The sequence below is a fragment of the Talpa occidentalis genome, unplaced genomic scaffold (genome assembly GCF_014898055.3).
Source record: "Talpa occidentalis isolate TD23 unplaced genomic scaffold, MPIMG_talOcc4v2.1 talOcc4.3, whole genome shotgun sequence".
Taxonomy (NCBI): Eukaryota; Metazoa; Chordata; class Mammalia; order Eulipotyphla; family Talpidae; genus Talpa; species Talpa occidentalis.
In genome coordinates, this window is record NW_023603184.1 from 35,825,588 (window position 1) to 35,843,213 (window position 17,626).

The window sequence follows — 17,626 nt, forward strand, 5'->3', positions numbered from 1 at the left end:
CCAAATGGGATCGGCCCAGAACAAGGCCCCAAAGCCTGCCAAAAGTCTACAGCATCTTCCAGTGGGGACCCACAGAAAAGGGTCACAAACAACCAGACAAGCCCGGAAGGAAAAGAGCAAAATCAACATCAAGATAAAAGCTGCCATTGTCACCTCCCCACGGGTCTCACCCACATCTGTGTCACCCAGTCCACGACCAAAAGACAAGCGCAGTTTCTTCACGTGTCTCTAGGCTCCATGCGCCTCCTCCAGGTCTCCTGGCTCCATCCTGCTTCCTTCCTCAGTCTCTTCTGCAGCTTCTCCTCTTCCTGCTCAGCTCCACCCTCCCTTGGGTGGGGCAGGGAACCTGGAACCTCCCCCTTTCCTGGGGACCACCCTGTTACACTTCTTTCGAGGTCCCTTAGAGCGTCGCCCTGCTGTGGAGCCCTGACTGTCTCCCCACGTTGCCCACTTTCAGCAGGAAGCAGTCATTGATCAGACCGATGTCCTTTGTCCTAACAGCAGTTAGGTGCTCCACTGTAGAGGGGGGAATGAGACACTGGGCAAAGTAGGAATTATGCAGTTTTAGGGACAGTGCAGGAGGGGACCTCTGAAGAATTTAGGGAGGTTTCAGAGATAAGGACAACCAAGGGAATGTAACCCATTCCACTAGGAAAAACAAACATCTCAGGACCAAGGACAACATTGTTAACGCTGGTCCTGGTTTCCTTCAGGTGGTAAAGGGAGGTGGAGATTGGAGAAATGGAGAGTGGTTTAATTTATGGTCACATTAGAAGGGCAGCTGTTTAACTTCAATGCAGGGATGCCCATCCAGAAGACTGGGCCATGAATTTAAAGATGCAACAAATGGGGAAAGAGAAAGCTGTTAGATAAGGAATGTGAAGATCCCCACTCAGTAGCAAATTAAGTGAGACAGCCGAGAACTAACCAATCACAAAGAGACTGGGGCAGCTTTAGAATAATGAGGGAAAGAAGGTATATATTCCCTGAGACACGACTCCACTTTGGCTTCCTTGCCCCTCCCAGGCCTGGTTCCCTGGCCTGGGAATCCCACTTTATTTCTGTTCTTTTTCTCCTCAATAAACTTTTTCTTTCTCTAAACAAACCTGCCTCTTCTCGCTTGCTTGCCTGAGCGTCTGCGAAGTTCCTGCTGCGGCTTCGTGAGACACCAACCCGTGGGGGTCTAGGGGCTGGGACTCAGCGCTGCCCTGCAGCCTGGGATCTGTTCCTGGCTGGGAGACTAGGCCTGACAATTCCGGTATCATATACATTGTGCAAAAATGAAAAAAATGACGTAAAAAATGTATAAAAAATGAAGAAAATTAACACAGCTTTTAAGTATGTTCTTCCAGGATAAACTGCTGGAATATGGAGTGACAAGACTTGAATTTAAATGCTGTGAACACAACTTCCTCTCTGAGCACTTATCATTTATGACATTTTCTATTTAACACCTTCATTTTCTCAGTCAGTGGCAGAGAAAATGAGATCCCAAATTGCTGTGAGCCCTCAGCAGCAGCCTGGGTGTTAGGGGTTCCTCAAGGATGGGAGGGCGATGGCGCAATTGTAGGTTGAGGGGGAGGGAGAAGGAATGAGAAGACGCTGACACTGGATCAGGTGCAGGCATCATCCTGCTGAGGGTCTCAGAGGCCCTTTATTTATACACTTTAAGCAAATGGGAGTGTGTTAGCATATGCATTAGGGCAGGAAGAGAACAATCCCATCTTTCTCAAGAACAGCCAAGGGTTTATTTGCCCTCCTGCAGAGGTCGTGACGTTTTTTATTTTTTGATTTGAAGGAGGCACTTTTGCTAAACAAAAGTGTTCTTAGAATAGTCATTTAGCTTAAACAACCAGTCATTTTATTACTAGCAAAAAGCTTATGTGACTGCAACTAACATTTCTCTGTTTACCTTAGTGAAGGATTAACTAGCACAGGAAGTTACCTGGGGGAAGGAAGATGCATTGACTCTTCCCTAGACCCAAGCTCTCAAGTAAGGGAGGCATTTTCCTAATCTCACAGAAGAGTTTTTTTACCTATTACACCTCAACTTATCTAGTCAGCCTAGTTTTCATATCTAACTTTAAGATCAAGGGAAAATTTCTTTTTCTGTAAGATTGCTGATTGTTGTTTGTAGTTGTGAGCAACTACAAATAGTTCATCAGAGGCAGGGCCAAGGATGGTTACAACTTTTGGTTCTCAAACATGGTTAACACGTAACATATCAGTAGTTGTAACATTGACTACTTCAGAGTGCATTATTTGTGCTGCCATGATTATTAGCTCAACCAGTCACAAAATTGCTGTTGACTTATTCTTGAATGCACACTCTAACAGCTAACATACCCATTGTCACCTCCAAGGGGAATTAGCCCTAAACAAACAGGAAGAATTTAGCAGGAGCCTGCTATGGCTCCTCCTGGCTTATAGGGAATTTTCTTACACTTGGAGCATGGCTCGCGTCTGCCACCCAACTGCTATCTTTAAATTTATTTTTTTTTAAAAAGAATTATTTATTTATTATTTATACATACAAGCACTGGGTACAGTCAGAAGCAAGGGAGGGTAAGAGAATTCACCAGAGCCAGAGCGGAGAGCAGAACAGGCAGACTGACGAAGTACACTGCTGAGGGTGTTGTAGAGCAACCCCGATACAAAACGGGGTGCCTGACTGTGGGTCCTCACCCGCGCACTTAAAAGGACTTATCAATGCTCTACTGCAGGCACACGCGAAAGGTTAATAAAAGGTTTATTTACAAGGGAAGGGGAAATGAGGAAATGTACAGCTCAGGGAGAAAAATGGGAGACAAAGTTTTAAATGAGTCCTACCCGATCCGCCTATCAGGAATCCCAAATGGCACTCTGAGAGCTGGCCGCCAGCCAGGAGCCATGAAGCCAGGAGGCAAGCAACAGCAAGCCCCCCCAAGGCCCACGTGTTTGGTTTTTATATCCAACCTGGCTGCCCAACTCCACCCTCAGGTCCCATCCACCTTCCCTTTGGTGGTGATGGGATTTGTCTTTCCCAATGTCCTGATGGCTTTGGTCTGGAGTGGGGGTGGGGTCCACAAGGCCTGTATGGGATTAGCTCAGGACATCATTTCCCCCTAATAAGGGGAGTAGCAGGCAGCAGGAGAGGTCTGCATGCCATGTGGGGTCCTCTCCTGGAGCCACAGAGGCTGCTGAGGGCAGTTTCACAACCCAGCATGGAATGAACAGGGCTCCACAAGGGAGGCCCTATCTTTAAAGTAAGAGAATTTCCTTCTCCATTTAGCCCTTGCCACAAAAGACCACATATCCATATTAAAGACTTGGCAGAAAGATATTTACAGCCTTTTGTTCCCAGTTTTTTCACTTGTTAATGTGAGGCCAAATGTTGAATTGCTGCCTTTTGGCAGAGAATTACTAATTTTATAAAAAATGTAATATTTATATCACACAGTGCCATTTGCCATCAAATTGTTTTTTCAGTAACTGATCAAACAGCATTTGCAGTTTTACTTTTAAATGTGTATGTTAACAATGGTAGAAACTAGCCATAAACAAATGAGGAGAAACTAGCAGGAGTCAGCTAACAAGATTCCTGACTTTTAGGAACCTGCCCCATGCCTGGACCTTTGTGGACGACAAGAGTAGCAGGGCTCCCAGTACCAAATATTTGACAGAGGTCAGGAGGCCTCATTTTCCTTGGGAATATAGAAATTAATAAATTAAGAGTGTCTCCTAATATGCATGATATTTAGGAAAAATCTAACACAGGGCAAGTGATACACCCTGTTGATAAATAAAGGATGTCAAAATGCAAAAGAATGGAGGCAGCAAGGAAGGTGGCAGAATGTTGGAAATAAGCTCAGTGCCCTAGATGACCCAAAGGCAAAAGGAACTCCAGGGAAGTGCATGAAAGCTCAAGAAGGCTCAAGGGCCTGGTTTGCAAATAGCCATGGGCAATTTACATTTCAGAGGATTCAAATATGGACAAACTCTCTCAGGAAAGCCACACTTGGAGTATTCATAGATGTGTGACCCATGGTTTGTGACATTGTAAAAGGAGACAGTGCCCACCTCATAGTCTAGGAAAACTCCAACACGACTGGGAGGAACCGTCATGGAAAGAGACAACATCTTGGGTGTCTGGGAGTGAGTCTCCTCATCAAAAGCATGATACTCTGATTGATTCTGTAACCCTATAGCCCAAATGCAAAATCTAGGTTGTAATCCAGCATAAATATTTTGGTTATTAGGGGGGTTGTTTACATTTCTTTGACAATGGTTTTCCCCACACACCCCCAGGATCCAGGAACTATTTTTGGACACATCTACCTCCCAGTAATGTTTCCCATTCTTGAAAAATGGTGATCCCAGGACAGAGTAATCTTCATAATAGTAATTTGGATATTTTGTAACACCAGAAAAATCTACATAATAGCAATTCGGATATACTGGAACAGGAGAAAAATTTCCATAATAGTAATTCGGGTATGTTGTAACTGGAATATTGTCCCACAAAGATTTCACTTCTCTCTTATTTGCAGAAATCACAACACTGTGTCCATTGCTGGTCTGATTCAAGGTGACATCAACTGAGAAAAATTAAAGGTTTGGGTGAGGGACATGAAGTATCTTTATACATGACATTGTGAGAAGAATCATGAGAATAACTTAGCAGGAAATGGAAAGAATTTTGGTTTTACGGAGAAATAAAACACTGCAGACTCAGTCTGTGTATTAGAATGAGAAACAGTAGTTTTAAAATATGAACTTTACTAGGAATCAAAAAATTCAGAAAGATGAATTAAATAGAATGGAGAAGTTTTTTTTTTAATTTTTTTTTATAGAGGCATGTATTTATTTATTTATTTGTTTGTTTGTTTGTTGTATTTATCCATAAACTGGGTATAGTCACAAGCGCGGGAGGGTCAGAGAATTCACCAGATCCAGAGAGGGGAGCAGAAAAGGCAGAAGGACGGAAGCACACTGCTGAGGGGAGCATCGGGAGACAGGAGGGGTCTGAGCGCCATGTGGGACCCTCCTCGGGTGGCCGGGGAGCAATCAGGGATCGAACCGGTGCTGTGGACTGAGGGCAGCTTCGCAACCCAGCGCTCAACGGCTTCACCACCGGGGAGGCCCAGAATGGAAAAGTTTCATGACACGAAGATTTATCCTTACCCCAGGAGCATCGCACACTCGCCGGGTCTGAAATGATTAAAAAAAAAAAAATCTAAACTGGTAAATCTAAGCAAAGGACACAGCACTGAACTCTATCACCTCTCCAGATTAAGGGAAGTTCCTGGAACTATGGCAGGGAGTAAAGTAGTAAATGAGGGTAGCGCTGAGTCCTGGCCGATCCCCACTCAACAGGACATTTCCTCAGCCATGGTCTCCAGTGCCCCCAGCATCACTGGCCACGCCTAAAAGCTGCGTTTCTTCCTCACTTTGTTCCTGCCATTGCAACAACCCCACAGTGGCAAACCCGGGTGACCAAGCCTCACCGGTAAGCCCTCGCAGCATCACTCTCAGATCCGGAGCTTGGAAAACACATCTTGGTTGTTCGGGAAAAGTTTTTGGCTCCTTCAGAGTGAAATTCCAACACCTAGAATGAGAAAAATAGATCCCCACACCTCTAACATGTTGCCCTGTCAAAACTACTGACTTATCTCTTTACTCCAAGGAATGCTCTTGAACTCTTACCTGGAAACGATAAGAGAAAAAAAGAGCAAATGCTGACCTCAGAGTCAGGAAAAAAATGGGCTGATGTCTACCTCTGAGCGGCTTTGGGAACATCTTGACCTCTCAAGAGCAGTTTCTCCCTTACAAAGTTAAATCATTAATATGTCTCCCTCTACTTGCTACAAGCCATATGAAAATAATGTATAATAATAGATTTGACAAAATAAAACTTAATTACCTTAAAAAATAACGTGTGGAAAAGTCATCATATGTATTTGGGATCCAGAGAGAAAAACAGAAAGGAAGGCTCCAGAAACTGGCTCCTGGGTGTCTGAGATACATCAAGTTTGGGAACACTCCCTGGAGACAACCAAGATCAAACTCTACACCCCACTAGGGAGGCCCTCAGAATAACATTTTGTAACAGGGTGGTCCCCAGGAAAGGGGGAGGTTCCAGCTTCCCTGCCCCACCCAAGGAAGGGTGGAGCTGAGCAGGGAGAGAAGAAGCTGCAGAAGAGACTGAGGAAGGAAGGAAGCAGGTTGGAGCCAGGAGACCTGGAAGAGGCGCATGGAGCCTAGAGACACGTGAAGAAACTGTGCTTTTCTTTTGGTCGTGGACTAGGTGACACAAATGTGGGTGAGACCTGTGGGGAGGTGACAATGGCAACTTTTATCTTGATGTTGATTTTGCTCTTTTCCTTCCGGGCTTGTCCAGTTGTTTGTGACCCTAGCCAGTTTTTCAACAGCAAATCGACATATGAAACAAACACACCGGAGAAACCAAAAATCACATTTGCGCTCATGGTAGCCAGCGCCACAGGGAAGCCCAATTTCCCCATGGGGCTGACTAACCACGGATGGCTCTGTCCTAAATTACGTTGGACGCCAAATCTGTTATAGGACAGGGAGAGGGGCAGCCCAAGCCCCGCAAACCTGCTTATTCTACATGGGTTCAGCCATCCGCCGCATCAACACAAAACATAGGAGACTTTAATGGGAAGGAACTTTAATAAAACTAGGAAACAATACAGGTAAGGCAAAGAGTCTAGTTTTTAAATGAAGCACCCAAAGTTACCCGTCCCCTCGTGGGTAAAAGTCCATCCATATGGGATTGGCCCAGAACAAGGCCCCAAAGCCTGCTACAAGTCTAAAGCATCTTCCAGTGGGGACCCACAGAAAAGGGTCACAAACAACTGGACAAGCCCGGAAGGAAAACAGCAAAATCAACATCAAGATAAAAGTTGCCATTGTCACCTCCCCACAGGTCTCACCCACATTTGTGTCACCTAGTCCACGACCAAAAGAAAAGCACAGTTTCTTCACGTGTCTCTAGGCTCCATGCGCCTCTTCCAGGTCTCCTGGCTCCATCCTGCTTCCTTCCTTCCTCAGTCTCTTCTGCAGCTTCTTCTCTCCCTGCTCAGCTCCACCCTTCCTTGGGTGGGGCAGGGAAGCTGGAACCTCCCCCTTTCCTGGGGACCACCCTGTTACAATTTAAGAATCAGGCTCCCTGAGAACAATTGCAAACACTTGGGAAATACAGGATGATCTCCAGCCGAACAGTGGTCTGGATATTGTGTGTTCAGAAAGAGGTCGATGCTGCCAGTAGGTATGAATTTAAAGAAAGATGCTGCCTGTTGATACCTGGGGCCAGAGCGTGTGAGGAGATGAATCACTTTCTTACAGCAGGGCCCAAATATCCCACAAGATGGTCTATGAAATTTAGATATAAAGGTATTGTTGCTAATTCTGGGTGCTTGGCAGAAAAAGAAGATCAGGGCTTCCCTCTATGAAAGTCAAGCACCTGTGATATGAAAGAACCCTAGATAGAAGCACACAGAGTGAATAAAATTTATGAGGTCACAGAGGTCTGATAACTAAAAGGCTTGATTTTTTTTTAGTTATTTTTTTCTTATATCATTGTAGTTCCCATGGTTCTGCCAGCCCCGTGTCACTTGTGAACCGTCACCATATCCCCTTCTGCTCGTCCCTCCCGTTTTAACCCCCGTCCTTCCCCCTCCTTTGCTGGATGCCTCAGATCTATGGTCAGCTTGCTAGTTTTGACTTCTTCTCCACCTTTCATTTGGTTTCTTTACATTCCACATATACGTGAGATCATTGGTATTTATCTTTTTCCTGATGACTGATTTTGGCTAGCATAATCCTTTTCCTGCTCCATCTATATTGATGGAAATAGTTTGCCTGTAATAGTCCATTGTATATACCACAACTTTTTTTTTTAAGATTTATTTATTTATTTATACAAGGACTGGGTACAGTCAGAGATGTGGGATGGTGAGAGAATTCACCAGAGTGGAGAGCAGAACAGGCAGATGGACGAAATACACTGCTGAGGGGAGCAGCGGGCATGTCAGGAGAGGTCTGTGTGGCAAGTGGGACCCTCGCCTGGTGGTTGGGGATCGAACCAGCACTGCAGAGGCTGCGGGCAGCTTTGCAGTCCAGCGCTCAACCGCTGCACCACCAGGGGAGGCCCTATGCCACAACTTTTTGATCCATTCATCTATTTTTGGGGTATTTGGGTTGTTTCCATATCCTGGCTATGAAAAATAGTGTGCAATAAACATAGGAGTGCAGTTTTCCTTTCAAATTAGTGTTTTTGTGTTCTTTGGGTAGATTCCTAGGAGTGGGATCACTGGATCAGATGAAGATAAGGTTTTAGTATTCTAAGGAAGCTCCACACAGCTTTCCATAGTGGCTGTACCAGTTACAATCTCCCCAGCAGTGTAATAGTGTTCCTTTATCTCCACTTCCTGCCCAGCATTTGTCGGTTTCTTTTCTTAACTTTTTTTTTTTTTGGTGTGGGCCAGTCACACTAGAGTGAGGTGGTATCTCATTGTGGTTTTGATTTGGATTTCCCTGGTAACTACCGATGCTGAACATTTTTTCATATGCCCATTGGCCATCTGTCAAATGGTTTATCTATAAAGCTACTACTGACCCAAACTTGTCAGCTTCCTACCATTCCCATTCCTTTCTGTAGTATCTGGTCCATTCTCAACCCATTTTTTATAAACAGAAATTTAAGACAAAAGTACACCCATATTTCCCTGCCCACAATGATACTTCGTTGTTAGTGAACACGAGGTTACTCTAAAAAGCATTAAACATCTCTCCACAGCACAAAAAGACCATCGCTGGCCTCCCACACATACCTTTGCATGATGTCAGTCACATCCTAGGCGAAAAAGAAAAAATAAATCAATTAATTAAAAGAAATCATGAGTCAAGAAGTAATAGGCTCTCCCCACTTATAAGGCCTCATGACATCTCCTCAGGCCCCTGATTAGGTGGGGTAGAGTTGGTCCTATTGTCAGAGAGAAATGCAAAGACAAGACCTAGGCCAGACATTCCAGAACTCATGTGATACTGTCAGGTTTCCCAAGAGGTAGAAACAGTTTTGATTCTTGTGGAAGTCAACTATGTATCTGGAGATGACACATACTTGGAGGTAAACTAGAAACCTATAATTTTATTCCCCAGATGCAGAATCCCTCTGAGATGACTGAATAATTAATGGGTCTTTTGTGTATTAAGCAGAAATGGAATGTGTATGCTACTATTTGTCAAGCATTATGCCAGGCTTAGGGGAATTTAAAAAATTATAATATTCTTCAAGAAGTTTGCATGACTTTTTATGAGGTGCACACAGACACAATTAATGTAGGTGCTTTTCCTGTCTCTCCTCACATTAACTCTCTACAAGTGACTTCATCCAATCCCTTGAATTTTACACACACATACATGCAGTTGATTGACTATTTTTACTCAATTTTTTCTCTAAACTGTAGATTAATATTTTCATTAGAAAAATAACAGTAACCAGTAACTTAGATTGTCTCATCCGTAACTTCACCAAGTTGTTAAATCAATGCAATTTAAGAAAAGAAAAAAAAGCACACAAACACATTCCAAGGGTAAACAGGAAAACAATTGCAAAAAAGTTGAAAATAAGTTGGACTGAATGAAACTAAAAACTGAACAATACTAATATATGGAATACAGTTAAAGCAATACATTTATATTATTAAACCCTAAACCAGAAAAGATGTTTTCTAAATTACCATTTTAAGAAACTAGAAAAGGAACAGTAAGCTAACCTCATACAACACACACACACTAAATATGTAGAGATCAGAAACAAATGATTAAGCTAAAAGAAATTAATGACATATAAAAGTTTGTTCTATAAAAATATCAATAAAATCGACTAGACATAAACTAAGAAAAAAGGGAAAAAGCCAATCACCACTGTAAAAATAAAACAGGGTGGGGCCTCCCTGGTGGCACAATGGTTGAGCGCTGGGTTGCGAAGCTGCCCACAGCCTGTGCGGCGCCGGTTCGATCCCCGGCTGCTCCCCGGCCAGCAGAGGAGGGTCCCGCATGGCGCGCAGACCTCTCCTGCCGCCCGCTGCTCCCCTCAGCAGTGTACTTCGGTCCTTCTGCCTGCTCTGCTCCCTGCTCTGGCTCTGGTGAATTCTCTCACCCTCCCATGCTTCTGAGTGTACCCAGTGCTTGTATAAATAAATAAATAAATCTTAAAAAAAAAAAAATAAAACAGGGTGGAAGAGAGCCCAGCACTCTAGTGATTATTTTTTTTTAATTATGGGGACTGCAAAGAATTTCAATATGCAAGTTCTGTCTCTCCCTCCTTCTTTCCTTCTCATATTATCCTTTAAGTGTCTTTATTTTTGCACAATACAAGATCTCTCTCCTCAGGTGTGGTCACCTTAGTTTTCAACCACCAAAGTGCCCACAGCCTTCCACCTTCCACACATGGGGATACCTCCCCTAGCCCTTCTCTACCCTGACCCCCAATCCTAGCCACCCCCCCCCGCCCACACACACATATGGTCTCGGAAAGACTGCAGTGACTTTCTGAAGGAAAACATCCAAGGCAACCTAGGAGAGCTTCAGAGTCTTGCATCTCATGCACCACCAGGAGAGAACCCAGGAGAGAAACTGGGCCTTGGCATACACTTTAAAAATGCTGGAGGGTGAAAATAAAAGGGAATGGAGGCATCACACTCCCAGACTTCAAACTATACTATAAAGCGTTAATCATCAAAACTGCATGGTATTGGAACCAGAATGGACACACGGACCAATGAAACCAAATAGAAAATACAGAAATAAGCCCACAGATTTATGGTCAACTAAACTTTGACAAAGGAGCAAAGAATATGGACTGGAGCAAAGAAAGTTTGTTCAATAAATGGTGCTGGGAAAACTGGGTCGCTACATGCAAAAGAATGAAGCTTGACTACTACCTCACACCATGCACAAAAACCAACTCAAAATGGATTAAAGAACTAGACATAAGACCTGAAACCAAAAAATACATAGAAGAAAATATAGGTGAAACACTACATGACATGCACCTCAAAGACATCTTTACATCACCCAAAGCAGTGATAGTGAAGGCAAAGATCAACAGCTGGGACTACATCAAATTAAAGAGCTTCTGCACAGCAAAAGAGACAATAACCAAAACAAAGAGAAACCCCACCTACTGCGAGAACATTTTTGCAGACAACACTAATGATAAAGGAGTGATCACAAAAATCTACAAAGAGCTGATGAGACTTAACAAAAACAAAGAAAATTATCCAGTCAAAAAATGGGCAGAAGAGCTAAACAGATAATTCTCCAAAGAGGAAATGCAAATGGCCAACAGGCATATGAAAAAAAATGTTCGATATCACTTGTAATCAGGGAAATGCAAATAAAAACTACAAGGTGATACCATCTTACACCAGTGAGAATGGCACATATTAAAAAAACAAGCAACAACAAATATTGGAGAGGTTGTGGAGAAAAAGAAGGTCTTCTGCATTGCTGGTGGGAGTGCAAACTGGTCCAACCACTATGGGGAGCTGTGTGGAGATTTTGTGACCTACTAAAGATAGAGCTTCCATATGATCTAGCAATTCCACACCTAGGTATTTACTCAAATGACACAGAAACATTAATTCCAAAGGGCACCTGCACCCCTATGTTTATAGCAGCACTATTTACAATAGCTAAGCTATGGAAACAAACCAAATGCCAAAAAATAGAAGACTGGATCAAGATGTGGTACATATACACAATGGAATATTACCCAGCAATCAAAAAAGATAAACACATGCAGTTTGCAGCAGCATGGATGGAGCTGGAAGGGATCGTGCTCAGCGAAATAAGCCAGAAAGAAAAAGAAAAATACTGGATGTTCTCACTCATAGCAGGAATTTAGAAAACCTAAACAAGGGACCAGGAAAAAGACTAATTAATACAAAGTAAAAATCAAAATCAACAAGCAACTCTAAACCAGAGATACACTATGGGGGGGGGGAAGGGAAGGGGAGAGGAAGAACTAGGGTCAAAATAAGGGGGGGCAATTGTATGGGGAATATAATCAAAATGAAAATGTATACATTGTGCAAAAATGAAAAATGATGTAAGAATTATATAAAATAAAATATTAATTAAAAAAATGCAGGAAGGGTGCCAGTCCTGCTTCTGGAGGGTCTACTCCCTTTTTTTTGGGGGGGGAATCCTACTTCAGATTGCTACTTTGGTTGCTTAGGAGGCTTTTTGCTGCATACCTCCTACACCTGCTATTCTCTTTTGCCTTCCAGCACTTTGGCAAACCAATGAAAACCATTTCAGCACACCATTTGGGTTGCTTTGCCTTTATGGACCAGGTAATAAGAACCCCTAGAATAGACAACATGGGTTATTCCTCGTTTGAGTCTGGAGTCCCTGTGAAGCCCCTTGGTTTTGCTTGGTATCAAGTTGACATTACTGTGAATATTGTAGGACTTGAAGGGATGATAAAGAACTATTATGAGTATCTTTGCATCTACAAAGCACACAACTTAGACAAACTCCTATGAAGACACACATTGCCAAAAACAGACACAAAAATTATTTAAAAAATTAAAACAAGTAAATTATATATAGTTATATATAGTTATATACATATATAATTATATATACACATATATGTACCCTTTCACACAAAAGAACCAGAATGAGACATCATTTTGTGAATTCCACTGATTAAAAATAAATACCAGGCCTTCAACAATTCTTCTCAGAAAATAGAAAATCAAGGGGGAAAATCTCTACTCATTCTATGAGGGGGAAAAAAATGCTTGTTAAGACTCTGAAGTGCATCTGTTCATCTGGACTAAGCTTCACTCGATTTAACTAATAAATGTGTAACACTAGCAGGCAATAACAGAGGGATATCAAATACACCTGAATAAAATGCATCTTTATTCCAAGCTCACACAATTGCACTGTACTTGATACATTAATAAAAATGAGGTTTTCCCCTTGTTATTTATGCATTCACTTATTCCTATAAATGCAGGAAGCACACTGCAGAGCAGAAGAACCTTAGTGTCACACCAGAAAGGGCACAGCAATACAGAAGGGGAAGGAAATTTGCCCGCGTGGTTCTCATGTCTCAATGCTGGGGTTTCTTTTGAGATCTTACTGTAACAGGGTGGTCCCCAGGAAAGGGGGAGGTTCCAAGTTCCCTGCCCCACCCAATGGAGGGTGGAGCTAAAGAGAAGAGAAGGAAGGAAGCAGGATGGAGCTGCATGGAGCCCGGGGGGAGGCACATGGAGAAGAGAGACATGTGAGAAAACTGCACTTGCCTTTTGGTTGTGGACTGGGTGACACAGATGTGGGTGAGAGACCCGTAGAGAGGAGACAGTGGCAGCTTTTCCCTTGATTTTGGTTTTGTTCTTTTCCTTCCAGACTTGTCTGGTGGTTTGATCCTTTTCTGTGGGTTCCCACTGAAAGGTGCTTTGGCCTTGTGCCAGGCTTTGGGGCCTTGCTCTGGGCCTATCCTATTTGGGGGGGCTTTTACCCACAAGGGGATGGGTAACTGTGGGTGCTTGACTTGAAAACTATATTCTCTGTCTTTTCTGTATTGTTTCCTAATTGTATTAAAGTTCCTTTTTTTTTTTTTTTTTTGTTTATACATGCACTGGGTACAGTCAGAAGCGCGGGAGGGCGAGAGAATTCACCAGAGCCAGAGCGGGGAGCAGAGCAGGCAGAAGGACCGAAGTACACTGCTGAGGGGAGCAGCGGGCGGCAGGAGAGGTCTGCGCGCCATGTGGGACCCTCCTCCGGTGGCCGGGGAGCAGCCGGGGATCGAACCGGCGCCGCAGAGGCCGCGGGCAGCTTCGCAACCCAGCGCTCAACCGCTGCGCCACCGGGGAGGCCCATTTCCTTTTCATTAGTCTCATGTGTTTTGTGTTGATGCGGTGGATGGCAGAACCTATTTAGAGCAGGCAGGTTCGCGGGGTCTGGGCTGCCCCTCTCCCTGCCCTGTAACATTACCTGCAGCATGTCTATGTCTGACGCTTCCAATCGATGCTCCAGATCTGAGATGAGAACGTCTATCAACTGGTTCTGCTGAACGAGCTCACTCTCATCCTCTGCCAGTTTATGGAGAATGACTTCTTCCTCATTATTCAGGTTTTGCAGCTCCTTCTGCTCCGCCAAGTCCAGGAGACCTCTCAATTCTGCAAACTCTGCCTGGACACCTTGTCTCTCACTTTGTATTTGACTCTCAGGAAGGAGAAAAGAGAGAGAGGTGGTACTCAACCCATCAGGCAGAGACTAGGAACCAGAACTAGCACCACTGTAAATGGAAAGTTCTCACAGCAAAGTGAGACAGAGCAAGAGAACAATTCTTAAAGAGGCTCTTCACCTATTTCTTCCCCTCTATTATATTCCAAAATAATTCCCTCAAGTCTGCAGCACTGAGTCCAACCTTGAGCCAAACAGAGCAACTGGGTATGTCTCCACGTTCACACAGCTGGACTACTCCTGACAGCACCACTCACCCTCTGCCCAAGTGGAACACTGGCCCAGAACCAGGAGCCATGGCCGAACAGCTTCCCCCAGGAGAGTCAAAGACTCAAACAAGTGATGGGTATGGAACAGAGAATGCACTGCCGTCCTGGCCAGTGTCCTCCACATGAACCTTCCCTCCAAAGACCCATTCACCTGTGCCAGGTTCACTTTTCAATCCCCTCAACCATCAGGGAAATGATGAAGAAAAGGATAATCAAATGACTGTGGGATTGTTAATGATCCAATAACAAAAAGGTAGGAAGTTCCTCGTGTTATCACCCAAATTCTATCAGATTTTTATCTAAATCCCTCAGAAAGAGCCTCCTCCTACTGTTAGGGGAAAAGGATGTCCTAAAGCTAATTCCATACAGGCTTTGTGGACTCCACCCCCACCCCAGGCCAAAGCCAAAGACACTGGGAACTCCAAATCCCATCACCACCAAAGGGAAGGTGGCTGGGACCTGAGGGTGGGGTTAAGCAGCCAGGTTGATATAAAGGCAGACACGTGGGCTTTGGGGGCCCCCCATTTTGGGCTCTCCGCCAGCTAGCAGTGTCTGGCCGGCTCTGAGAGTGCCTTTGGTTTTCCAGGTCTGCGGATGGAGTAGGACGCATTAAAGACTTTATTTCCCTATTTTCTGCCTGAGTTGTACATTTCCTTAATTCCCTTTCCCTTGTAAATAAACCTTTTATTAACCTTTTGTGTGTGTCTGTAGTGGAGTATTAGTAAGTCCCTTTTAAGCGCGTGGCTGAGGACCCATTTTATATCGGGGCTACTCCGTAACACTACCTTCCAGGAAGTTGTCCTTTCTTTGACTTCAGCTTCCAAATGTCCAGATTCTTGCAGCTTTTCCCTCATCTGCTCCAGGGTTCTCTGGAGCTTCTTCTGTGAGAGGGAAATCAAGCCAGAGTCAAGCAATGGGCTTTCTCAACATCTGAATACAGGTCATGGAGGAAGTAATCAGATGATCTCTAAACATAAGAGTCACAGAAGCTGAAAATATCAATGAGAACCTATGACTTAGAAAATCTGAAGTGTGAACGTCTTAAGTCTCAGGCAGAAGTGTGAGAGAAGTCACCATCCCTTCCCCAAGACAGGATGACTCTTATTTGTTCTAGAGGAGAAATTTGATCCTGCAGAAAGAAACAACATCTCAATCTAACTAATCCCTCAGTTACACTTTATGTGAAAAGGGAATGATGGGTTTTCATGGGCGCTAGCAACCCCCTCCCCCATTTAACACATGGTTCAAAACTTCTACTTCTGACTCTAAATCAGTCTCTTGTAATCAGGCTGGAGGCACAGAAGTGTCCTCCACCTTGGGAGGTGAGCCTAGTGTTTCTCTTCCCCCAAAAGGCTTAGATAGGCTTTTTCCAAGCTGGAAAATTTCAACTTGTGTCCTCTTATTAGGTAGAACTAAGGTAAATCAAATTTTTGTGAGTCTCATGAGGAAGCGTTATCTTAAAGAGATGGCCTAGACTTAGCAACATCTCTAGAAATAAATTATTTTTTAAAGATTTTATTTATTTATTTATGCACAGAAGAACTGGGGTGTAGGCCAGAGGTGAAGGGGGTGAGAGCATTCACCAGAAACAGTGGGGAGCAGAACAGGAGAATCGGCTGAAATACACTGCTGAGGGGGGCAGTGGGCGAGACAGAAGTCTGCTGTGCCATGTGTGGGTCAGCTCCCGGGTCCATGATCGAACTCAGACCATTGAGATGATAGGGCTGAGACGTAACCCCTACGCCATCAGGGAGGCCTCTAGAAAAACATTTTTTTATGGGAAAAACCTATATCAAAGCAAGGCAAATATCTAAAGGCAAGGTTCTATCATATGAAATTGTCCCCTCCTGGTCCCAGAGACCCCCTCCTCCCTCCTTGACACCCCAGGCTCCAAATCCATCCAGTCATAAATACTGGATCTGGGCCTCCCTCATGGCACAGGGGCTAAAGTCTCAGGGCTATCAAGTCATCCCCAGCCACTGTGGCATGAGTTCAATTCCCTGCCAGGGAGGTGACCCACATGGCGCAGGAGACCGCTCCTGTCTCGCTGCTGCTCCCCTCAGCAGTGTATTTCAGTAGATCTGCCTGTTCTGCTCTCCACACTGTCTCTCTCCTCTCAACCCCTGCACTTCTGGCCTGTACCCCAGTCCTTGTATGCATCAATAAATCAAAAATAAATAAACACTGGATCTGTCCCATTTTATTTCAGTATTTACAGTCATGTAAATTCTCCATGTGTATGTTATTAAATATGGTCTTTTTCTCCTTCTAAATTGTCTGATGTTAATCTCGTTGCTCATCCAGCCCCAGAACTTAGAGCCAGTGGGGGAATCTTCCCCTGTATCAACACCAGAGGAAGAAAAGAGATCACAGACCTCTGACTATGGTGACAAGGGAAACAAGAGGAGATTTCCCATCAACTATATATTCTGCTGTTTTAACTGCATCCTGAGGCTCTCCTACCTTCTCCTCCTGGACAATCTCCTCAATGAGGAAGGTCTGGTGACCACGGTGCTCCTGAGACCTCTCACAAAGCAAGCAAATGACTTGCCCATCCTGCTTACAGAAGAGCAGGAGTTTCTCTCCATGGCGCACACAGAGCTCTTTCTTCTGCTCCCCCTCTGGGCTCAACTTGACTCCTCTGAGCTGCTCCACTATGTTGGCCAGATGCCGATTAGGCCGCAGGTGTCCAGGCTCGTAACTGATTCTGCACACAGGGCAGCTGCTCTTCTCTTTCTGGGTTGCCGCGGACTCCTTATTTGCAGTGATGCAGGTTCGGCAGAAGCTGTGGCCACAGTCTAGGCTTAGGGGCTCTTTCAAGAGGTCCAGGCAGATGGGGCAGGTCACCTCCTCCTGGATGTTCACTAAGATGTTTGATGCCATAGCTGTTCCCCCCTGCTGCTCACTATCCTGGCTTGAGTCTCTTGCTCACAGATCCCTGTATATTTGAGAAGGCTGTATTGGAACAAATGAGAAAGCCAGGATACAAGTCTAATTGAATAGAAAACAAGGATAGATAAGATAAAATATTTGATAAAAAAAGGGGAGGGTCTCCCTTGTGATGCAAGGGGTTAAGCACAGCACTA

General features: G+C 44.3%; 2 protein-coding genes across 2 annotated transcripts in view; both read right to left on the bottom strand.

The window, feature by feature from the left end:
* LOC119254980 (tripartite motif-containing protein 5-like) overlaps positions 1-17,626 on the bottom strand; it is an 85,234-nt gene that overhangs the window by 42,692 nt on the left and 24,916 nt on the right. The window lies entirely within an intron of this gene.
* LOC119255567 (tripartite motif-containing protein 5-like) lies at positions 8,768-17,423 on the bottom strand. The gene is made up of 4 exons (XM_037522822.2): positions 17,004-17,423; positions 15,326-15,421; positions 14,020-14,250; positions 8,768-8,857 (listed from the first exon to the last, which is right to left on the bottom strand). The coding sequence occupies exons 1-4, from the start codon at positions 17,421-17,423 to the stop codon at positions 8,783-8,785; spliced, it is 822 nt and encodes a 273-aa protein (XP_037378719.1). The 3' UTR covers positions 8,768-8,782.